General features: G+C 36.7%; 3 protein-coding genes across 3 annotated transcripts; 1 reads left to right on the plus strand and 2 right to left on the minus strand.

Annotated features, from left to right (window-relative positions):
* Positions 1-50: 50 nt before the first annotated feature.
* On the minus strand, positions 51-4,487 carry LOC311302263 (uncharacterized protein). Its single transcript, XM_084427991.1, has 5 exons — positions 4,262-4,487; positions 2,982-3,087; positions 2,674-2,780; positions 2,216-2,388; positions 51-402 (listed from the first exon to the last, which is right to left on the minus strand). Exons 1-5 carry the CDS (start codon positions 4,419-4,421, stop codon positions 115-117), a joined length of 834 nt encoding a protein of 277 aa, XP_084284117.1. The 5' UTR covers positions 4,422-4,487; the 3' UTR covers positions 51-114.
* bin2a (bridging integrator 2a) lies at positions 3,295-10,321 on the plus strand. Its single transcript, XM_084427988.1, has 14 exons — positions 3,295-3,384; positions 5,211-5,367; positions 5,904-5,984; positions 6,072-6,126; positions 6,211-6,305; positions 6,657-6,752; positions 6,867-6,974; positions 7,167-7,252; positions 8,182-8,257; positions 8,348-8,430; positions 8,525-8,629; positions 9,094-9,547; positions 9,676-9,754; positions 9,872-10,321. Exons 2-13 carry the CDS (start codon positions 5,275-5,277, stop codon positions 9,742-9,744), a joined length of 1,401 nt encoding a protein of 466 aa, XP_084284114.1. The 5' UTR covers positions 3,295-3,384; positions 5,211-5,274; the 3' UTR covers positions 9,745-9,754; positions 9,872-10,321.
* Positions 10,322-16,360: 6,039 nt separating this feature from the next.
* dazap2 (DAZ associated protein 2) lies at positions 16,361-23,417 on the minus strand. Its single transcript, XM_084427994.1, has 4 exons — positions 23,176-23,417; positions 21,921-22,039; positions 19,773-20,024; positions 16,361-19,183 (listed from the first exon to the last, which is right to left on the minus strand). Exons 1-4 carry the CDS (start codon positions 23,186-23,188, stop codon positions 19,055-19,057), a joined length of 513 nt encoding a protein of 170 aa, XP_084284120.1. The 5' UTR covers positions 23,189-23,417; the 3' UTR covers positions 16,361-19,054.
* Positions 23,418-24,595: the final 1,178 nt, after the last annotated feature.

The following is a 24,595-nucleotide window of genomic DNA, read 5'->3' on the forward strand; positions in this document are numbered from 1 at the left end:
GATTTAGGGCTGAGGACATACATATAGGTTTTTTTTACTCTCACTTAGGTGTCTACATCAGACATTCACATAAGCTTTCATTCATTTGTCATGAGCAAGTGCTGTAAATACGCTTTATTCTCCTTTAAACTTGGGGAAGGGCCATAGGAGGGGAGTGTTCTTGATGTAGTTCTGGAAAGCCGGGTCTGATCCCCATTTCTTCATAGCTTGCTTCTCAAGGATGGGGATCCCACTAACATGTCTCAGTAAGAACCAGACGAAGAGCGGAGAAACCGCACTGAGGTATTGAGGTCCGCGCATGACGGAGGAAGCGGACAGGAACAGCCCTGACCATTGCAGGATCTCCCCAAGGTAGTTTGGATGTCTGCTGTATGCCCACAGTCCATGACTAATAAACCTTCCCTGCAAAAACATGCAAGCTTATAGGATTAATGCCTTTGCCCCATGACATTAATTAAAATGTCACTTGCAAATAATAAGCAGGATTTCTTGTAGCGAGTGTAAATTCTGCATTACTCCCCCTGTCTGCCATTAATCTGACAAACAGCCTGCCCCAAGTGCACACAGTTGGTTATGCCAAAAGAGCTGTTGCAGGCTGACTCCCCCTGTCTGCCATTGGTTGGTCAAACATATCCCCACTCCAAATGCACATGTTCGGTTAAGCCAATATAGGGGTGCGTCTTAATCAGCTCATTAATCAGTGTATTGTGTTCACAAATTTGGGCACTGGTGAGACGGTAAAAGGACGCTGGCTCACTACACAATGGGACACTGATGACTCTATTTCTGGTGATATGACAACGTCCTCATTGTACAAAATCATAACTGTTTTTTATGAGCAACAGCAAAGCTGATATATTTCTAAAATTCATTGTAATGTTATTTTAAGTATTATGATAAATATTTTGCTAGTTACATATAGTATAGAACATTTCAGCCGAAAATAAATTGTAAATGTTAGCTAGGTTATGTTCATTAACTGTCTAGCGATGTATGTTTATGATTACATATAATTAAATAATAGTTTGTATTTTAAATTTGTATTTGGTTTGTTTGTATTTGTGAGTTGGCTCACGTGATTTAAGTTTTGTGTTTCAGAACTTCCGTAAGCTTCGATGCTCCCTTGTTTTCACAGTGCATTGTGGGACTTTTTAGGGAGCGAACATTTCAGCGATTGAGACAGCCCTTAAAATGTCCGACTCCCTGGTCAGTGCCCTGACTACTGAACTAGGGAGCTGATTGAGACGAACCCTAGCTGTTTAATGCCGACTCCCCCTGTCTGCCATTGGTTGGACAAACAGATAGCCCTATTATGCCAATTTAGATGTTTCAGGATGTAAAAATTTTTTTTTAAAGAACACACAAATGGTTCACATTTAGTTGTTTTTTGTATATTTAGCCCATATGAAAAAATATGCCATTATTCTTTAACCCTCTGGTATTCCTCACTTAGGGCTCACACTTCCTCAGTGGTTAAAACAGACTGAAGACAATAAACGTAAAAAATTCTAATGAAATTAATGTACGATATTTTGTTTCAATAATATTTATTCTTTTATATTTCAAGGCACTAGACAATATTCACCTCATAATTAGGCAGCATGTATGTCTATATATATTAAAACAAATACAAGAAAAAATATTATAGAATTATTATATTATTTTCAATTAATAAGTAAAATATAGCAACGGTATTAAAAAAAAACAGATTAGTGCCATCTGCTGGAAGAAATAAAGAAATCATATGTAATACCATTGCGTAACCACTAGATGCCTGTATAGCCAATACATAGGGCTGCGTTTTTCCCAGTTGCTAATAAGAATAATTTCAGACATAATTACTTACTTTTATTATGTTTTGCATTTGGATATATATTTAGACATTATCAAAGACTACTTTGTTGATGATTTGTAGATTGCACCCCAAAAAATAGTTGATGTCTACATTTTTTTGTGTATTCTCATGGCAAGTGCCTCAAAAGTATCTTTCCGATAACGTTCAAAACGCATTTATTATGACCAAAGACAACCAGAGGGTTAAGAAAAACCAGTTTGATCCAGTTTGTAATCTGTCAAGAGTGCAGGTCTCATAAAACTGTAATTATGTTAAAATATATTTTTATGATATGAATTATATGATTTACATGTCATAATTTAGCTTTCACAACTGAGTAGTCTTATCAGCCTATTATTATCAGTGCAAGTTATTACTCACAGCGTTATCTGGATCACTCTTAAAATTCCACTTCTGCTGGTCGGCAATGGCCTCTGTAGCAAAACCCAGCCCCCATATTCCCCAACCGATGTAGTCACGTGGGCCAAGGGGCTCGTCCCTTCTCTCACTGTTTAGAATTAGGGTGGGCAAGAGGGTAACAAATACCCACAGAGCTGGAAAGACGGAGAAACAAGTTTCAAGTGGCAGTCTATTACTCTTCTGGGTTTAGTAGAATTTCTTTTTAGAGTTTAGACATTGGAATAGGTTGAATGATTGTGTGATATAGAATAGAACAGTATAGAATAGGTGCAAAACTTCTCCTTATGTGATTCATAATATAATATAATTACTTTCCTAGTAGTCTCTTTTTGTTGTGATAAGGATTGGACACGTATGGCCAACTTCAGCCATCAATTAGCAGTAACTATGCAAATAATCAATAGCCTTAGTTGAAATACCTTGCATGGTCCAGTACACAAAGAATGTCCCAGGGCTGTCTCTGACATTGTTAAACCTCCGGTCTTGTCCTTCCTTTAGGATTCTAAGAAAGAGAAATGTCCCAAGTCTGCAGGACAAGGCCCAATCTGTTACTTATTGACTTATTAACCAGACCTTAATAGATACTTTAATACAACATGAAGCTGGACTGACTTCACTTTTATTAACGCTGTTAAAGCAACAAGACTCCAATAAATAGACACGTCTTTTGTTATAGATCACTTTATCTATCTATCTATCTATCTATCTATCTATCTATCTATCTTACCTCAGTCCCCAGGCAGTAACAAGTCCAGTTTGTACGTTCTGTCTAAGGTGTCCATTTCCGCCCCATACACGACTCAGATGAGCCAGCAATATATAGGTACCAGATCCTACAGAACAACAAAATTAATTTATGGTTAAACTGATAAGGCATTCAGTATCCCTCCAGATATGGGCAGAGCAGCCAGTCACCTGTGTCCGTCCATTTTAAAAACGAGGCGTGTTCACTGAATATTTTACCAATGAACATAGAGACAATTGGTAGCAAAGTTCAAGGATTCTCAAGAGCACACTTCTCAGAGAGAAAGAAAGAGGGAATAGCACTCAGGAACCTGGGTTTGAAAAACTGAAATGGTTGGATAATTGTTGTACTCCACTGAAAAGAAATGCATATTGAATGCTGACAGGTAAGTAGAAGCTAATGTTGTTGTTTTTTTCATGTAGAAAAAAGAATTTGCATTACATGGATAATCATATCCTAATGTTCTCAAGGTATGATCACTTTCTACATGCAGTGAATAAAATTATAATCAGTATAACTGTCAAAATTCTTAATATATGCTTTATAAAACTGTTTATGTATAGCATTACTGTTGTGTTGAAAATTATGATAGTATGTGTGATAATGTATTTTAAAATCTGTACAGAAGTTTAAAATGTATATGTCAGTGTTAATATAACTGATTTTCGAGGTCTATGCATACGTTTTAATTTATAAAAATTAAATAGCATATATTATTGCACATGTAGTTATTTATATAAAAGATCACATATCCGAGTTAACGTCGTTATTTTTTTTCCATCCGTTTTTGACAAGTCCCGCCTCTAGCTGAATGATTGACAGTGACGTATCCATAGTTTGGCCAATCAAGCGGCGACTACTCTGTAGAGTCATTTGTCTGATTGGTTAAAATGACGTCTTGTCGAAATACGGGTGGGGGAAATCATGCTCTTCAGTAAGCTGGTTTAAGATCATGTCTTGTGGGTGGAGACGTATTTATGATGGTTTCACAACACCTCATTGTAGTTTAGATAACCACCGTCTCGTAATACATTTTGATAACAACCTATTTTTCACAATAAACGAGTAAAAAAGAAAAGAAAAAAAGACGTCGCTTGTGTTGCGACCCAACGAAACACATACAACATTATTTAAGACGAAATACCATGTGTGTGCAATCTGTGCATACTAATGCATAAACATGACAAAACCAACGAAAGCAATAAATATTATATTACTGTATCAAGATCGTGATTACTACGCCTTTTGGATAAATAATTTACCTGCCAAGTCGTAAAACTTTTCAGTTTTGAGTGCAGACGCTAGTGACCATCCGACCCACTGAACGGCCAGGTCGATGGCTGCACATTTGGCCAACGTGCTTCCCATGATCATCTCCAGCTTGTTCTGAAGTAGCAATGTTACAAACGTGAGGTCAAACATACAACCCTATAGAAAAAAATACGGCAGAGCAAAGTTCATAACATACACACTTTAGTGAGGAGGAGTGGCCAATGCTGATTCTGTGCGTACGGTGGCTTATGGGAACTGTAGTTTGAGAATATCTATAATGCTTTTTATGTATTAGGTACTGCTTGAATAGAATAGAATAGAATAGAAATACCCTTAATGAACCCATAATAGTAGCCTACAACAGAACACAATATAAAGCAATATTCATGCAAAATTGTACTTCCACTTATTTGATTCAGAATAGAATAGAACAAGTTGAATGTTTGATCTTCATTGTGTGGTATGAAATACAATAGAATAGTATAAAATAGGTACAAAGGTGACAAACTTCTACTCATCTCTTTGATTACATTTAGTACTTTTTACAATATAGATTGTTTCTAAGCAGCTTCAAAGCAATAAACAGGAAAATAATGGTTTTAATGTTGCAAAAACTTCAATTTTAGCTGTGAAGCAGCTCTAAAGAAGATAATAGTGTCATTATTCAGCTCAGTTCAATATAATATAATATAATATAATATAATTTCAATGTTCTGACTTCTCTAGTGGGCCCTTACACCAAATACCCATTCACAATGAAATATGACTCAGGGGCCGCCACAGTGCTCAAGTCACAACCTGTAAAGATAAGAAATTTATGACTTATGACTGTAAAAAAAAACAGGAGAAGGTGTGTTTGGCCTCAGACAGAATACAGGCGAAGGTAAAGACACCAAGTCAACTGTCTTTTGCTCTAAAAAGTTTCGTTTTATTCTCCAGGGTTGGCCATTTAATTTAAAGGGCTATTGAAACATTATTCCAAGACTGAATACAAGTGAAGAACATGGCAGAAAGCAAGGCCAGCATCAGCTCGAAAGGAGGGGCCAATGTGCTTGCTAAACGGGTGCAGAAAAAATTCAGCAGGGCACAGGAGAAGGTACGTGGCTGGAATCATAAAACACAATAGAGTTAAGAGAGCCAGTGTTGTCTTTCCAATGCTGTCAAGTCTTCCTGTTTAAGAGCGCAGAAACTTTAGTGTTATCTTGATCCAGTAATCGATTCAGTCACATGACATGGGAATAGCTGACACAAGTTGCTTTATCTACTCCATCAATAAGAGCCAATGTAAACATATAGCTTCCTTCTTTGCTTAACAGTGTCCGTTATTCCCAGAATTGTTTTAATTTGTCTGCCAAGGCTGACCAAGTCTCCATTTACTTTTCTGTTTTCACCTGTTAAACCCTTCATATCTTGTCATCTCAAAACTGATTGTTGGTGAAGTCAGATGAATAGGTCTTAGGATCTAAAACTGTAAGGAAGCTTTTTTTTTTCTGTCAGTGTGAGCTTATCAATATTTTAAGGATCAGGTGTAACATGCATTGCACAGCTGGCAAGTATACTTGGAGAATACCCTTGTCAAGGCTGTCAGGTGTTTGTAGGCACGTTGTAATATCCTATATGATGCCTTCGCAGGTTTTGCAGAGACTTGGCAAATCCGAAGAGACCAAAGATGAGCACTTTGAGCAGTGTGTGATGAACCTCCAATTTCAACAGGTAAATTACATCTACTATATGGCATTCAAAGTAACAGCTTTGAAGATCAAATGTTGACCTAATTTTTCCTTGTGGTTTCTATTGCAGAGCGATGGATACAGAATATACAAGGACCTTAAAGCGTACCTCAACGCTGTCACAGGTTGGCTCTTTACTGTGAGACTCGTGCAGGAGATGAGCTTAAACAGGAATACTGACATGCTTTCTTGTGCTTGATGTTTAACAGTAATGAAGGATGCTTCAGGTCGACTGTTTCAGTCCTTGTTTGATGCCTATGACGATAAATGGGATGGTGTAGAAGATCTTGGGGAAGTTGTGGAGGTAAGTCTCAGAGATCACACTGAAGGAAAAAAAATCTGTAGAAAAACTGATATGGCCGGTATATTTCTGCCAGGACATTGTCCGTTAAATGGATAATTCACCCAAAAATTAAAATTCTGTTATTAATTACTCACCCTCATGTCGTTCCAAACCCGTAATACTTTCTGAGAGAGCTTCCTCCATTGACAGCTACGCAACTACCACTTTGACGCTTCAAAAAGTGCATTAAAAGATCGTCATATGAATTGAGCGGTTTAGTCCAAATTTTCTGAAGAGACGTGATCGCTTTATATATGATGAACAGACTGAATTTAGGCTTTTATTACAAATGTGGCTCTCTGTGTTCCATAGGGAGAAGAGCTTCTGTGGAAAGATTACGAGTCCAAGCTGCATGATCAGGCATTAATCACTATGGAGTCTTACATGAGCCAGTTTCCAGATGTCAGGGTAAAACCGGCTGCCTGATACATTGGCGCACAGCCTACAGCCCTACACCTCGCACAAAGCTCTCAATCATTTATGAGCAGTTTCATCTGTCAACAATTTTTCTTCATGATTCAGGAAAGAGTGGCCAAGCGAAACAGGAAACTCGTAGACTACGATTCTGCTCGTCATCACCTGGAAGGGATGCAGAATGCTAAAAAGAAGGATGATATCAAAATCGGAAAGGTAGGCCTATGTTTTATGACTGACATAGAGAAACAGTCACTCAGTAAGTTTGTTTGTAACCTTACAGAGAAGTTCTAACCTTCAAATCATGTTCTTTACATTACCAAACATGACATTACAAGCATATACTGACATGATTCAGATTTATGAAGAGCAGATATGGGACTTTCCTTTGTGCTGTTGTTTTTAAAGGCAGAGGATGAAATGAATGCAGCCAAGGTGATATTTGAGGACATGAACAGGGAGCTGAAGATGGAACTGCCTATTCTATTTGACACGTGAGTTTTGGAGTTGTTTTATAGTGCACAGATGGAACTTGTTCAAATGTTAATTAACCCTTAATCAGTGTCCCAGGGGACCCCACTGGACTTTTCCTTCATTTTTTAAAAGTGTTACTTTCATCTCAGGGCATGAAACTCTGTGACTTTTCCTAAATAATCTATCTAAACATGCACAAAAAAACTGGCTTTTTCTTTAAAAAATTCATTTTTCATAAGTAATTGTGCAGTAAATAGGTAAAAAACGTACAAATTTCCACAAAAACACAGCATAAATGTATAGTTGAGAAGTAAATAAAAAAAATTATATATAGTTTTCCATATAAAAAAATTATATTTCCTTATGCAATCGCTTATCGTTAAAAAACTTTATCCTTTTTGAACACTGATTAAGGGTTAATTAAACAAATGAAATATCATAAAGATTTTGAATGGCTATAATTTTATAAACTATATGGTTTCACTTTATTTTACAGTACATGCACTTACTGTACGTGTACTTACCAAAGAAAGTACTTGTTAATAAGTTCAGGGTTAGTAGTTATTACCCAGTTATTGTTATTACTACAATAAGTACATAATATGTACACGGGGAACAGGACTGTAATATAAAGTGTGGTTACATTGTTACAGTTAAGTACTGAGTAATAATAATTAAATACATGTACTTAAATAGGGTTAGGGTAGGATTAGGATTTGGTTGAGGGTTAGTTGCATGTAATTATGCATAATTTACTGTTATTACTATGGTAAGTACATGTAACATATGTAACAAGGACACTGTAAAATAAAGTGTTACCGCATGCTCAATCTTAATTTTATGGTCAGTAGATATAGCCTATATATTAATTAATTTTAGATACATTTTTTTTGTTGTTGACATCTACAAACTGAAACTTGGCCAATATTATTTGTTTTGCATTCTATAGTCGTATTGGTTGCTATGTCACAGTCTTCCAAGCCGTTTGCAACCTCAGAGACATCTTCTACAAGGAAATTACCAAGGTAAACCAAAAGTAAAATATTCAGCTTGAATCAATAAACAGTGATTCATCATGATCTGCAACTACTTTTTTTTTTTTTTTTTGCCCCAAGAACAATGATGTTCTACTGACTGTGATGAAAGAGCTGAGCACCCAACATCCAGACAAGAGCTTTGTCGTGAAGAATTTGAACCGGTATAAGGCTTTATAAGCTGTTCTTCTACATATATATTTTTTTTACTTTAGCTGGCAAATATAGTACAAATGACTCTCTTTGTTTCATTTTAAGCTCAGGTTCCTTGAAAAGAAGGTCGTTTAGAGACACGTTGTCTCCCAGATCACTTAAAAGCTTTTATGATATGCACAAGGGTTTCAGCCCCAGGGACTCTCTCAGGTAAAATCATCATTTCAATTTCTCTCTTTTGCCTTGCAGATTTAAAAGTTGGGAACTAATGCCATCTGCTGGTGAATGTGCATGAATAGTTATATAAAGAAGAGTTAAAATATATTTTTAAATCAAAAGTCAAATTACACAAATACTTGTTTACTATAGTAGTGGTTTTGTTTGTTTATTTGTTTAATACAATATAATTTGGCCAAAATAATAATATTGCATATTGGCATATTTTCACCAAAAAAAAAAAAGAAAAAAAAAGTGTGTATCTTTTTACCTGGGCAATAACAATGTAAATGGTTTAAAATCTGTTGCCAAAACTTTATACTGACTTATGACAACCAGCCCCGGTCTACCTGTATATACATTTTCGGCATGCATTACTGCACGCATGACATAATTGAATAGGATATCTGTTTTCAAGATGCAAACCGACATAATTCTCCATACATTTGCTTTTTCAGGAGAGGCAACTCATCCAGTTTTAAGTCTGACAGACCAACATATGGGTTATACAGCCCCACCAGCCCTCTACCCATATATGAAGACGTCTCTGGTGCCAAAGATGCAAAAGGCAGCCCTATAAGATTAGACGATACTACAGAGGACGAGCCACGGGTGGATGACACCAGCACCTCTGAAGACAAACCAGTGGTAGAAGACAAGAAAGACGAAAAGAAAGAGTCCTCGCAAGCCTCAAGTCAAGATGGACGGGGGGAAACGCCAAACGAGGAGGGGTCTTCTGAGGAGGACAGCGATGAGAGCGAACTGAAACCAAACTCGAGTCCCGCCGAATGCTCCAAGATCAAAGATCAAAAATCATCTGAGAAGGTGGAGGATGATGGGTCTTCTGGTGTGGAGAATGGAATAGCTCGTGACCCTAAATCAGATGTGGAAGAAACTGATGCTTCAAGCTATGTGAGTTCTGTAACCCTAAACATGCATATATTCCATTCTGAACGTAGCCATTATATTCATTCCTCAAAGAAACATAACACTGTAACTCAAAAGGAGGTGTCATTTTTATTTATCTGACCTGTTTCAAGGCTCTAAACAAGGGTGGCCATCCGTCAGGAGAGGTGAAGGAAGGAACGAAAACAGAAGGCCCTAAATAGCAGACAAAAGGTCAGCATAATTTGAGAGCACTTACATCTCACACTCATGTTGTGATCATGTGTTTCATTTAATCCGTGTGAGCAAATGGCTTAATGTGTATTTCATTTCAAATTCATCTGTTTACAGAAAAGACACGTTGTTCGTTGGAAATACACTGGAACTGGACAGCAAATTCACGACATAACAGAGGATTTCCAAATGCTGCACTGACTTGGATAAAAAAAAATTCCATCCCTGATCTTTTGAGATATGTTTTTTTCAGAGAAATGTTTAAATTCTGGGTTTTAATTCAAGTACAGTTTCTTTTAGAATATAATAACTTTACCGTATTGTCTTTTATCCTTCACATGTGGTGTTCCTTCTTATGGATTTTAATGTTTTTAGATATATTACTCTTTACGTGACATCCATTTATCTAATTGACAAATGATCACAGGAAACAATGGAAATGTTTATAATGTAAGTTACTTGGCAATCACCCCACTAAAAATGAACTTACCACTCGCCTATTGTTTTTTTTTTTGGTGTGTGTGTTTTTTTCTTCATTGCACACTCAAGCAATTAAACTAATGATCCAAATCCCCGTTCTTTATTTTCAGAGGTTAGTCTAGCATGCTGGTGTGGTTGCTGGTTAATATTAGTCATTTCGTGGAATGCGACCATTGTTTGATTATTCACGGGAGCGGGCAGGAGGAAACGCTTGTGAACGCGCACAAGCTCATCTCGTTTCCGCGAATCGGCTCTTTTGAACTATTTGTTTCAAAGAACCTGTTTATAAACGAGTCAACGGTTCTTTTACTTCGTGACGCAATTACGTCACCTGGTCGCGTATTACGCACTCAAACGTCCCAGTAAAAGTATGTAGTTTATTGTTTTTTTATATTACGTTTTATTAGTGAGGTTTTTAAATCCACTTTCACGAGTCTCAACTATGATAGGCTATTAGAAAACTGCATATTTCATTTTAGAAACGGAACATATTTTTCATTTACAGTCGGCCTAAACAGTACTAAAATTCATTTAGTCACACAAATGTTTCTGCATGTTTTAATAAATAATAAAACTGATAACAAAATAACAATCAGTCCCGACGTTACGGACATGTTTTTACAGTCTATGGTTCGAATTTCGGTTAAATGAGTCAGTTATGGTTATTGACTCGAGACAAGCTCAGAAAAGATTCGATTCAAAAGAATGATTCATGCAAAATCGGCATCGCTCAGTGAGCGTGTGGTGGCTTTACGTTGTTCTACTTTGAAAAGAACGCAGTCTACTTTTCATGATTTATCAGTCTGAAGTTTAACTTTTATCACCGTGATCGCCATCTTTAGTTGAAAAGTAGTTCATCCGCGACTTTGACATTCAAGCACTCAGGTAAGTTTTATTTTGTTCCTGTTGGACTGAAAGTAGACCTGACGGTTTCAAATGGCTGAACAGCTGTTAAATTATTTGTAAGATTTTTGCAGCTTTTTAAAGTGATCGTTCACAGTGTGAGAGGGGTTTCCCGACTGCCATCGATAAAATAATATAATTAGTTTTAGGTTGCCTCTACAAACAGTGTTTCTTTGAGTATGTGGCGACCCCAGTAACGTTACCTCTAGCTTTGTGTTTACTTTGCCTAAGTTAGGCTAACGTACATCACGACGAGATCCTTTATAAAATAGGCTAAGCGTCGTGTTTCTCGGAACCCTACGAGATTTGTTTCAAGGAAAGTTAAATTTAAATTAAATTTAGGAAGTGAGACATGTGACTGCCAAACATTTATTTATAAGATAAGGGCGATTCCATAAAACGGGTGATATGGTGTACATTATATATGTGTGTGTAAATATGAGATAAATAATGAATAACTAATTCAAACTTTTAATGTTTGTTTATATAGGCCTAACGTTAAACATTTTCCTAACCACATCTAAAAATGATTTTTTGATTTTCCTCATTGTCTCTAGCCTTGTGTGGGACACACACACACACACACACACACACACGTTGTTTTCAAGTTTTATAGAGACTTTCCATAGACATAATGATTTTTATACTGTACAAATTTAATATTCTATCTCCTTACACTAACCTACCCATCACAGAAAACTGAATTTTATATATATATAAACATATATATATAAACATATATATATAAACATATATATATAAACATATAAACATCACTTATATGATTTATAAGCTGTTTTCCTCATGGGGACAAAAAAAAAAAGTCCCCACAAGGATTTCAGATATTGCCATCTTTATTGGGACATTTTGACCCCATAATGTAGGGTTTACCAGGCCACACACACACACACACACACACACACACACACACACACACACACACACACACACACACACACACACACACTTTACTTAGCTATCTAAATGGGGACATTCCATAGACATAATGGTTGATATACTTTACAAACTTTATATTCTATCCCCTTACACTAACCCGACTCCTAAACCTACCCATCACACAAAACTTTCTGCATTTTTAAAAAACCTTTAATCACTTTATTTTTATACCAGATTTACAAATAAAGACATCCCTAAAGGGAGGTTTTTGTCACTTCTGGGTACAAATTAGTCTCCAAAATATAGTTAAGTAGGTACACACACACACACCCTCACCCTCTTCATGTTTTATGGGTCTTTCTTTGTGCCATTTTCATCATTTAGTATGATCACTTATAAGCTGTTTTCCTCATAGGGACCAACAAAAGTCAAGAAAGAATACAGCTATGATGCGCACTTAAAATTCAAAATCCCTTTAGTCAATTTATTTCACTTTTTTTTTTAAGGGGGAATACACACTGAAGAAGGCCTGCAAGCTGAAACGTCTGTTGTATTATTCCCCTGTGAAAAAATGTGAAATAAAGTGGCTAAAAGCTATCATAGCTGTATTGTTGAAGTAATTAAAATAGATTTACGCACCAAAACAGGATACAAGGTATGAGACGAGAGAGCACGGTGTAAACGACTCTGTGGACCAAAAAAAAAATGTCCCCAAGGATTTCTGGTATTGCCATCATTGTGGCGACATTTTGTCCCCATAACGTAAGGGAATACATGAACCACACACAGATACACAGTCATTGTATCTCTGTATATTTTCCTCTTTATCAATTAATTTAAACATTTTGTGTAGTGAAATGGCAATATTTGTAATGTCAGTTTCATCTTTCATTTAAAAAAAAGACATAATTGTGGTCCAACATAAACAATGTATCTGAAAAATCACTATCAAAACTAGAAAAGGCACCCGTTTCGTAGAACGTCCCTTAACCTGCGATATATAGTTGTAGAATTATGTTGAAAAGTGTCAGTAGACCTTAATGTACCGGTACTAGTACATACTTACTGTACAGGTTGTTGAGTGATGCGTCTGTCTCACAACCCAGTGATGTTTGTCCATATTTAATGTATGAGGTTTACTCAATAAGTCACATGACTGTTTCACACACTAAAAATGTGATTGTTGACACAAGTGTGTTTATTTTGCTCCAAATAGGTGTCCCTTCCAATACAAGTATGACTTTCACCATGACTAGCATTGTTCCTACTGGTAAGTTGTGCACAATATAAAGAGCAAACTATTAAAAGTTTCCCTCACAGGCTTTGGGTGTGTCGCTCAAATCAAACAATGTATCAGAACAGTATAATAGCCTAGTGCAACATAATCTGTCTTGGCACCAACACAGTTTAACATATACGTAATACATGTACGCTTTTCAATCCTGGCCTCATTTGGTGTAGTACTGAAGCATTAAATAAAATCTACGCAGTTAATGCCTAACATCGTGCCATCTTTTTTTTTTTTTCTCCTAATCTGATTACTCCTCAACAATGCTGATCATGTTCTCCAACTGAAATGGTTGTAATTCCACATTTTAGTGCATGTAATCTTGACATACAGGTTTTGTGTCGTCTTCATTGTTTTAGTTTTTTTCCACAGTGACAGATGTTCCAGCAAATACTACAGCTGCTACACCACAAACAGACTCGACTGTAATAGGAGGTAAATGTCTGCCGGTCTATCAGTCTAGTTTATGCTATAGGCCTAGATCATGATTTTAGACTAAAGCCACTGAATTATATTGTGTTGGACACTCCTAGAAAGCTTTTGTTGGGACGGTTTCAGATTGAAGTTCCGGGGGGGGGGGGGGGGGGGAACGTGTGTTTACATTCAATAACTGAATTTAGTTTATTTCTAATCTGACTCATATTGCACTTAGAAATCCATACATCTATTTATATTCACTGTAATATACATTGACTTAAAATTTGGCGGTACTGGTCAGGTCAGATTGTGTGAATCATGCTTTATTTTATCATATGAATTATGCTTATTATGTCATACAAATAGTTTGTTTATTATGTCATATGAAACAGATGAAGTTTGATTTCCAAATTAGGGAAAAACGCTGTGTGCTTTTAATTATCTTTATGCCTTAGATAATAAAATAAAAAAACATTAAAAACCCTTTCTATTATTTTTAAAGGGATAGTTCGGCCAAAAATGATATTTAACCCATGATTTACTCACCCTCAAGCCGTTCGAGATGCATATGTCAATCTTTTTTCAGACGAACACATTTTCAGTTATTTTAGAAAATGTCTTCGATCTTTCATTGGTTATAATGTGAAGCTATGGGGTCCACCTCCTTCAAGTCCCAAAATGTGCATGCATCCTTCACAAAAGTAATCCATCTGGCTCCAGGGGGATAAACGAAGGCCTTCTGAGGGTAATCCGTGCGGTTTTGTCGTAAAAATATGCATATTTAAAACTTTATAAACGAAAATAACTGGCTTCCGGTAGCGGTCGACGCGCGTTCACGGAGATGGATGCTGGCGGATGCTGGATGCTGGCGTAAGGAAGCGTCGTGACGTAGAACGAACATAGAGTTTTGTTTTGCTCTGCTCTCTGGCTGCGCTGTCACGTTCGTTCTACGTCACGACCCTTCCTAAGCTACACCCTACGTCATACGCCAGCATCCATCTCCGTGAACGCGCGTCGACCGCTACCGGCCGTATATATTTACGACAAAACTGCACGGATTACCCTCAGAAGGCCTTCGTTTATCCCCCTGGAGCCGGATGGATTACTTTTGTGAAGGATGCATGCACATTTTGGGACTTGAAGGAGGCGGACCCCATAGCTTCACATTATAACCACTGAAAGATCTAAGACATTTTCTAAAATAACTGAAAATGTGTTCGTCTGAAAAAAGATTGACATATACATCTCGAACGGCTTGAGGGTGAGTAAATCATGGGTTAAATATCATTTTTGGCCGAACTATCCCTTTAACCGTTTTTTTTTTTTTTTTTTTACTTTATTATTTTTGAATAGTAATATATCTTAATTTGTTTTATTGTACATTGACAGCTGTTTAAAATGTTTTTTTCTTCTAGTGGTAATTGCCCTGATCCTGGTGACCCTCGCTCTCTGTGGTTTCCTGTTGTACCGATACCTGTGCCACAGTAAGGGTGTTTACAGAACCGCAGGTGAGCCGGCACCAGGAGTAGACCCAGAACAGGTCTACAACGACACCGTCACTGACAACAAGAAGGAATACTTCATCTGAACTGCTCGGCATCAGAGGGATTCAACCAATGATCTGGCTAAAAAATGCATGGATTGCTCCAGACATCTAAATAGTCAATGTAGAGAGGTTTAATATGGAAGGACATTTGGGACAAAAGCCACTAGTCTGTGCTGTGAGGAAGAATGTTTAGTTGAATGGATACCGTTTGAGTTTGAGTTCAGTTTGAGCCAGAAGTAAAAGGAGTTTTATTCATGATGTCAATAAGCTCACCATCGATTTTGGTATGGTAAAGTTACTCTAAGTTACTGGGACAGTATATTGTTATGCCTGTATATAGTTTATAGTCCAATCCAAACTGTATATTCCCTACTTCTGCAAAAATGACATGAAAGTTAATATGCAAGAGTTATAATTGGAATTATTTATCAGGTATTATTAGAACTCCGCTAACATAAGCGGTAAATGCTAAACATTAGAGGCACCGTCAAGTCAAGTCACTTAAGTGTTAATTTGTGGCTTTTCAAAGTTCATTTTTCCCTTTGACCATTTAGCCTGGCTTTTTATTATTTATTAATGGCGCCATTTTTAGATGGAGTTTTTTTATTTTATTTGTTTTATAATTCAAGTTGTGTTTTTGTTACAACGCCATTCTGTAACGGTGCCAAATATAATGATCTCTTTCATTATTTGTAAAACAGAAAATGAATGTAATTTATATCGGATTCTGAGTCTTTTTTTTTTTTTTATTGCACTATCAATACATTACTGTGGTTATTGATGATAACACCATGTCAAATACAAGTGGCTGGTTAGTTCAAATTTGCTAGAACAACTAAAATTAAGATTTCGTTTGTCTACAAGAAATCAATTTCCATGCAACTATTTTCTAAAAAATAATTGTAATTTACAACAATAATCAATTTCCAAGATCTACAATCCGGTATTGCTTTGGACTAAATGTGAATTTCAAGAGAAACATTTGTTGTAATCTGGAGATAAACCTCCTCATGAACCAGTCAGCAGGCAAACATTTCAACACCAAACGTCGAAAGACATATTACAACACAGATGGTCAAAATTCAAAATAGCTTTTATTCTAAATTTTGTTTTATACTTAAGGTTTAGTATAAAAAAAGTTAAGTGCACCACATTTTTCACTGGAGATCATTTTGTCATGTAGCAAACTAGGAAGGACCTCGGTTCCTTGATGCTGCAGTATGCATCCATTATAACCCATCACAATTGTTTTATATTATATATATATAGAAAAAAAAAGAAAAAAAAATGAAAAGGGTTCCCTGAACTGTAGTGCCCACAAAGACGTATACCATCCGTGACTGTCATGGTATTGAGGCTCAAGATAAGCAGTGTATCCGCTACATTGCATACACAAACACACGGTGGCACATGCCAAGATAAAATGCTGCGCTAAGATTGAAACAGATAAAGAGTTCTGAAGACTTTGCCCTCATGTTTTTTTTTGCCTTATGTTATTTTCATAACAAAGTAAAAATAAATGAAATGAGATTTGAATTAGTAATAAAAAGGAATAACCAGGTCAGAAGTTTCAAACTAAAATAACCTAACTTACATGAGAAATCACAAAAAATTATATAAATGGTGCTAAGGCAATGCCAGCATACTTGGCATGTTTTTTTTTTTTTGCAGATAGAAAATCTACCTGAATGTTTTTATTTTATTTTTTATTATTCAGATGGGCAAAACCGTTAGAACTGTAGTGTCGGATACCCAGCGATGCACCTGATACACGTAAAAAGCCTATAAAGTAGCCCCATTTGCCAAGCTAGCATGAAATTCCCTATTTTTTTTTCTTTCTTTTTTTAATTCCGCTTCAGAAAATATATATTGTATAATGACACAAAAAAAATGTAATAATGGGATACCAGTGAATGTATGGAGAATAAACTCAAGTGAGCATTTCGCCTCAGTATTATCTAGCAAAAAAAAAAAAGCAGCATTTTAAATTACAGTCGCATATAATACAGGCAACTGCTACAGAACTTATAAGTTGTAGTGTCAAGCAGGAAAAAACAGGTGCTTTTGAAGGGCATTCTAGCACTGCTGGGAATGGAAATGAAGATTTAGCAATTAAATAAATCATAAGAGCAAAAAGTGGTGGAGACAACTGCTGGTGTAACTCAGTGAGGTTTTCCTTTTATGTCAGGTATTTTGAAAAACATTTTAAGTCACGTTACATATGTGAGGAAAACTGCAATCCCTTGTGAAACATTAACAAATCAACACCACAATTTCTCAGCCGAACATAAGCCGTTGTATATGCTACTACGTATCACCGTGCCGCTTTGAAAAATCATCAACGCAGCAGCAAGTATAACTGATGCTGTTTTCGTATTTAAAAGCATATGTACAAAAGAAATCGGCAAAAACATCTCAGAATTGGTTGACAGTGCACATAAATTAATCTTGTAGTACTTCTAAAATTTTTTAACAATGATAACTTTTTATTAAGAACAAAATGACTGAAAAGTGCATGCAGAAACATCAAGATGCAACTAGGAAACATGTATATATTTTTCAACACAACCCCCTACAAAATGCAGTCACAGCAGTGGTGTGCTCTACCTGGTGCGTGACACCTGCAAAGCAATCACCATCGTCTAAATATGATATGTTTACTTATTTCAGTATGAATCTGAGTGCAGATGTACGTTGACAGAAGACTTACAAAAAGCAAAAAGCTTTTAGTGCATTCTAGTCCAGATCTTTGGTACAAGCAGCTCCCCACAAACAAACAAAATGCTTGATGTGCCAAACAATTTTAAATACTGAAAATAAATCGTCTCTTGATTAAGCCCTGACCATTGTAAACAACTTTACCTTTGTGGAAAATGCTAAAGAGGTTTGTGAAGAAGCACATAGAGCTGGAACACACAAAACACACTCTAAACGGCTATATGTACAGCTCTGGGTATCCGACATAGGAGGGAAAATATTGAGAAAAAAAAAAAAGGTCCAACTTTTGTTTGTCTTGTTCGCTCTCTCTTTTACTGCATTTAGGTTCATTCTTATGTAAATTCCTTTGCTTTTAAATAATGGTGCAGTTTTGGCACCTGATAATATTTATATACGCTTGCCCAAAGGTACAATACGCCACCGCTGTTTGAATTTGTAAACACGTCTTTCTCTTCAATTTAGAGCGCCTACGTCCACATTTGACAAATCTGACAAGACCTTAATAATGATAGGAATGAAAGGCTTAGTTAAGCGTACTATTCAAAGAGAACGTTTCAAGTGCATAGCTACTTTACACAGATGATCAAACTGGCTTGGTAGTTCTCTTGGCATGATCTCCGGCTCAAGAAAACAACCAAAAAAAAAACTAGAAAATGTACTATAAAATGAAGCCAAATGAAGTTGTAAGAGGTACGCCAGTGGCAATAAAGGTAAAAATGACCTGGTTTTCACCTTAAAAGTTGTCTTAGCCAACCAATAATTATGAAAGATGACATACATGATCACTAAAAGTTCGATCCTACAAATATCATGCACTTTTGAAAGCGGTTTTAATCGTGAATACGCAACAACTGCGTTTTTACACAATTATATCAACAGCGGAGTATTGTACCTTGAGTAAGGGGCTCTAAAATATTACATTCCATTAGATTAAATCAGTATTGTGGCTTAGCCAAGCAGCCCCAAGGGAGGCAGGCGTGGGAGAACAGGTAAAGGGAACCAGGGAGAGGGAAAGGAGGGCTTCGGTCCAGGCCCAGGGTGATGCTCATTGTTACCAAATGGTGTAACCGCCGCTGGAGCCGCCCATGAAAAAGTTGCCCTTGCGTTGTGTCATCACAACATTTGCACCTTGCATGGCCGCCATCTGAGCAGCGTTAGGGAGGTGACCAGGAGGTGGAGGCTTAAATACAGAGACAAATGTGTTAATTAAATACATTTTCATCCACAATTTAGTAAGTTGTAACTTATAGGATCTCAGAAAAGACAGGGAATTTCAAATCGACTTCCTTGAACTAAATGGTTCTCTCGAGTACTGGGACAAAAGAGTACATCCATGGCTACAGAAGTGCAAAAAAAGTTGGGAGGGAAAAAACTGAAAGAATTGGCGTTCTGTCAGTTCCGCCTATCCTCCCAAATCAAAACGGCGTTGTGTACAGGTAAGAAAGCTGTCGCCATAGTGTTCTGTTTTTACCATAATGCTGTTTAAAGAGTGGACATAGTATGATACAGTTTTCAGTGATAAACCTACTCTTGCAAATCTACTGTTCTGTTAACGACCCTCTGTCGATCCGACTGTCCGTGGGCGGGGAAACAGAAGTATACTCTGCAGTTTTCACGAAAGCCCTGGAGCTGTCAAAACTTTTGCTGGACTGGACATTTGCTGACAAATGAACGTGAATTTCTCGGTCCACGTAACATTGTTCATTTACATATAAATGGATATTACTTCCTGGCTAAGAAAATTCAACAGGTTTTCTGTGAATACTCACAGGAATGGAAGCACTGGTGCCAGGCCCGAAGCGAGCGCCAGCATCAAATCCACCATCCATCATGACGGTGGAGCCAGGAGGGTACATGGGTCCCATTTGATAATAAGCCATTGGGACACCGGAGGCCATGGCTCCCATTGGCATAGTCTGAGCATGCATTGGCATGTACATCTGAGTACCAGGGTATGCTGAGGTCATTTGGGCCATCTGTCCAGGGGCTGGGGGAGGAGCCATATACCTGGGCTGATAAACCTGTGAAATGCAAAAACCCTAAAATGTTATTTTAATGATTTTTGTATGGGATGACACAGAAGAAAGATTTTTAAAATGTGCCACACTTGAAGCCATTTTAAAATGCAGATAAACACTAATCTGTTACCGCATAGCTAGTCCATAAATAAAAAGTTATGATTAATAAAATGACTATTTAATTGAACATTGGTCTCTTTTATCATTTCATTTTTTATGCAGTTTTGTCTTAACTCATCAAACTTATAATCAATTCACTGAAATGAATGGGCTCTTTTGGCTTATTGCTTCATTTTTCTCAATGTCAAGTAATTTGTTATAAATCTAGCATATCAATGCACAATGTTGTTCTGTTTATCATAAGCACACACTGCAGTTCAGTTATCTGCCTGATGTCTTTAAAGCAAGATGGATTCTGATTGGTTCTTGAATCCAAGTCTTTTCTCTGTGCCGTTACCGCTTTAGTTGTGGTGTGGATTCAACTATTCTTTTACATTTAGAATGATTTTTAATCATTATAGTTATCATCCTTGGTGTGAATGGGCCTTAATTCATTGCACTGTATGTCCGAGTGGTGGCACTTGCATCACAACAGATGATTCATCAAAAGCAATTTCCAGAAATGATGCATTTGCTTAGAAAAGGAAGGAATCTTTAGCATGCAGTCTTGAGTAAGGGAACGTGGATTCTTGAGTGTTAAAGGCAGGGTAGGCGATTTGTTCCAGATTTTTTTTTTATGCTGGTTGAAAGTCTCTTCACATCCTGATAGCAAGTTAAATGGTCTAAATGCATTTATATATATGACCCTGGATCACAAAATCAGTCACAAGTCGCACGGGTATATTTGTGGCAATATGGGTCAAAACTATCGATTTTTCTTTTATGCCAAAAATCATTAGGATATTAAGTCAAGATCATGTTCCATTAAGATATTTAGTAAATTTCCTACCGTAAATATATAAAACATTTATTTTTGTGAGTGAATGCAGCAAAATCACGAACATAAATGAAGAACTTTAAAGGCGATTTTCTCAATATTTTAATTTTTTTGCACCCTCAGATTCCAGATTTTCAAATATTGTCCTATCCTAACAAACCATACATCAATGGAAAGCTTATTTATTCAGCTTTCAGATGATGTATAAATCTCAATTTCAAAAAATGGACCCATGTGACTGGTTTTGTGGTCCAGGGTCACATATATACCATCTGTGGAAGGCGTAGGACCTTAAAATGCTCGTCCAATCATTGCATTCAGTCCGAATGCAATGGTACGATGTCCTACCGGCCTGACAACGCATGTATTTCCATAACTCTCTCATCACACGTCATCAGCGTGTTTCATGCTATCCAGAGTTGTAGACAGAGTCACAGAGCGCCAAAAACAAACAGCAGCCACCTTTAACAGGATACCTTTACCCTTATGATGCGTTCACGCCATAACTACTGTAATTTGGAAGAGATTGAAACCTGTGACGTTATACTCTGAAAGGTTTTGTGACTTGATGGCAACACTATCAACACCGAAATGAATCTGCAGCAGTCAGGTGGTACAGGTGTGTGCTCTTTAAGTTGTTCATGTTCACTATTATTGTAATGTTATGTGCTTTGAGACATGAGGTTGTGCCATCTCTCGTCTCGTGATGCTTTGCAAACTCTGCTGTGTGCGTTCATGTGTTTTGGAGGGTGGGATCGCATGCTTTCAAAGCTAATTTGCTATTGCTAGCCGTTCAGAAAATTGCCTACCTTACCTTTAAACTCATTTAAAAACATGTTACTATCTAATATAATACTTGATTAGTGCACATTTTTTCTAAAGGGCATTTCCTACTCCTTTTATACTATAATGAGATATTGCACATTCACATGACCAGACAGAGAGTAACTAGTACTGGTAACCTCAGAGTATGGGGGAGGGGCATCTGGATATGCAGACACCTGAGCAGGGACTTGCATAGCAGGCGGGTAAACGGATGCTGTGCTCTGCTGAGGGTAAACAGCTTGTTGTGGATATGAACCTGCATGGACACAAAGCAGAAAAACAGTCAAATCAATATCACGACAGAATCCTATGTTCATTTACTGCAAAGAGAGTAATTAGAGTTATATACTAAAGATATTGACAAGTCACTCTTGCTTTTTCATGGAATACTGCAATATTTATTATAAATGATTTATCAATGCACGTCATCATTTTTTTATTCATGTGCCCTCATAATCTTGAATCAAAATAACATCTCTTCTCTGATGATGCGTTTACTGGCGTGAGGGCAGGACAACCTGTCACTCACATGAGATCGACCAATAGCAAAGCACAACGTTCCAACGACCCAATCAATTCCCGATGGACAAAATAAAGTCCCCTCCTCCATTTTTTCTTGTTCGAGAAGCCGTTTCACTTGGATATTATGTGTCACAATAGGGAAGAAAAAACGATTGCAACTTCTGTTTTATGTCGAAATGTGGATTAAATTAATCAATTAATTTAAATAGAACACATTATCATTTTTTTTTTAATAATTAGAATTTTTGTATTGTACACAAAATAGCACATTAAAACATAATACAATATACATATCTAAAAATGAAAACGAGAATAGAAAAATAAGAGGCAAATAGGCCAGTCTTAGCTGACTGCTAAATTACAATATATAAGAAGACAATATGCATATTTAAAAGTGAAAACGAGAATAGAAAAATAAGAGGCAAATAGGCCCGTCTTAACTGACAGCTAATTTACAATAAAGAATCAGGCAAACTGTTCTTAAAACCACAGTATATTGATGAAGCAGATGTAAATTGTATTAATTAATGATTAAACGGAGGCTGTGAGCGTCTCGTTCTCTTAATGAGGTCACCTTTCTAATCACGTCATCGCGCTGTAGCAGCGAAGCTAGTTAACGTTACCCTTTAGCCGTTTTCATTTCAAAACATTAGCCAGTCCGCTGAAATCTGACATTCCCACGTAAAATATTACAGTTTCCGTCATGAGGTAGTCGATGATAGATGTTTTTGGCGCATAATCCATAAGAGTTCAGTATGTAAAACCGTTTGTTATGTAAGTCGGTTATGAAGGCTAACGTTTACTCCATTGGTAGTTGCTAGGAAGCGGCTAAGCAAAATAGCAGAAGATCGGAGTTGATCGCGTATTTACCTTTGTTGTTCATTGTTCTTCACTGTAGATAAAAGATTCTAGGGGATGAGAAATTCAACAGACCGAATTCTGCGTTTATTTGACAATAAATATAAGGGTTACTCAAAGTTCCTTGTCTTTCTTGCTCGTTACTTCCTTGTTTTCGTCTGGCTTTCCTTTGAGTATATTTGTGTTGGGAGGGGCTACGTCATGCTAGCGTCAGTTTTTGGACGCCACTCCCTATTAAAGAGAAATACGTGTCGAAAATGAAAGTGTCTGTAAGCCCCACTTTATACTTTTAAAAATAAATGTAATACTACGTTATATATACAATATAAACTATATAATATGTTACGCTGCTTATTTATATGTAAAATGGTTGCATAAGTAACTTAGGGCAGTTATCTCAAAGGGAAGTTGTCACAAGGGCGATATCTCAGTAATTATTGGCGTTTGAGTTAAAGTCCAGTTATGTGTTTTCTCTAGCAGCGGTTTTATGTTGAGTTCAAATTCAAAGGCATAGTTCAAATGGCTCTTAAATTAAAAAATATATTGTAATAGCTGTTGGGTAAACAAGTAGGCCTCAACATAATACACCTACACTAGTATTTTCAGTCAAGAGTTGGACTGTGGTTTCAGGTTAAGGGTATTATTCATAAATGTTAAGCAAGGGCAAGTTTTATGTGTCATTTATTCATTACAGTTTTTGTTTTAGTTACACTTTTCTGAAAAGCCAATAGTACATCCTTAAAACAAAGGTTCTTTATTAGCATTTATGGTTCCACGAAGTTGCTTTGATATCCATGGAACCTTTCCATTGCACAAAAGCTTCTTTATAGTGGAAAAGGGTTCTTTAGATTACCAAAAAGCTGTGAAAGCGGCCAAATCTAAATACTTTTCAGAAATCATTGTCATAGACCTATAAATTCTGTTATAAATCCCTCTGTTGATTTTCACTTTGATGAGCCAGTTATAGTTTGTGAACATTTTCTCAGCTACTTAACAAATAAAATAAGTGATATCAGACAGCTTATTGTCCCTTCAGATTGTGATCCCTGTATCCCTTGTCTGTACTTCATGTTTTAATGAATTTGAGCCCGTTTCTAAACTCTCTTCTAGAACTTAAGCAATTAAAACCTACTATATCAGTACAGTATGTCCTCAACTGATATTATTCCAATGCGCTTACTCATTCAGGTTTTTGATGCCATTGGGCCATGTATTTTATCTATTATAAACAAGAGTCCCTCTGAAGGGACCATTCCGAAATATTTTAAGCATGCAACTGTCAAACCCATGTTGAAAAGCAGAATCTTGATGTGACCGTTTTATCTCATTTTAGGCCTATTTCTTTTATATCTAAAGTTTTAGAGAAAGTAGTTTCTGCTCAAATTCATATTTTTTTAGAGTACAGTGGTGTGTTTGAAACCTCCCAGGTTAA

The sequence above is a fragment of the Rutilus rutilus genome, assembly GCF_951802725.1.
Source record: "Rutilus rutilus genome assembly, chromosome: 13".
Classification (NCBI taxonomy): Eukaryota; Metazoa; Chordata; class Actinopteri; order Cypriniformes; family Leuciscidae; genus Rutilus; species Rutilus rutilus.

Coding starts and splice junctions, on each gene's coding strand:
- bin2a (XM_084427988.1), top strand. CDS start 5,275: ATGGCAGAAAGCAAGGCCAGCATCAGCTCGAAAGGAGGGGCCAATGTG. Junction 6,306..6,656: donor ATCTTGGGGAAGTTGTGGAG/GTAAGTCTCAGA, acceptor TGTGTTCCATAG/GGAGAAGAGCTTCTGTGGAA. Junction 8,431..8,524: donor GTCGTGAAGAATTTGAACCG/GTATAAGGCTTT, acceptor TTTCATTTTAAG/CTCAGGTTCCTTGAAAAGAA.
- dazap2 (XM_084427994.1), bottom strand. Junction 20,025..21,920: donor CCCCTCCCCCATACTCTGAG/GTTACCAGTACT, acceptor TGCATTTCACAG/GTTTATCAGCCCAGGTATAT. Junction 19,184..19,772: donor GCACCAGTGCTTCCATTCCT/GTGAGTATTCAC, acceptor TCTGTATTTAAG/CCTCCACCTCCTGGTCACCT.
- LOC311302263 (XM_084427991.1), bottom strand. CDS start 4,421: ATGTTTGACCTCACGTTTGTAACATTGCTACTTCAGAACAAGCTGGAG. Junction 2,781..2,981: donor GTTACTGCCTGGGGACTGAG/GTAAGATAGATA, acceptor CTTGTCCTGCAG/ACTTGGGACATTTCTCTTTC. Junction 403..2,215: donor AGAGTGATCCAGATAACGCT/GTGAGTAATAAC, acceptor ATGTTTTTGCAG/GGAAGGTTTATTAGTCATGG.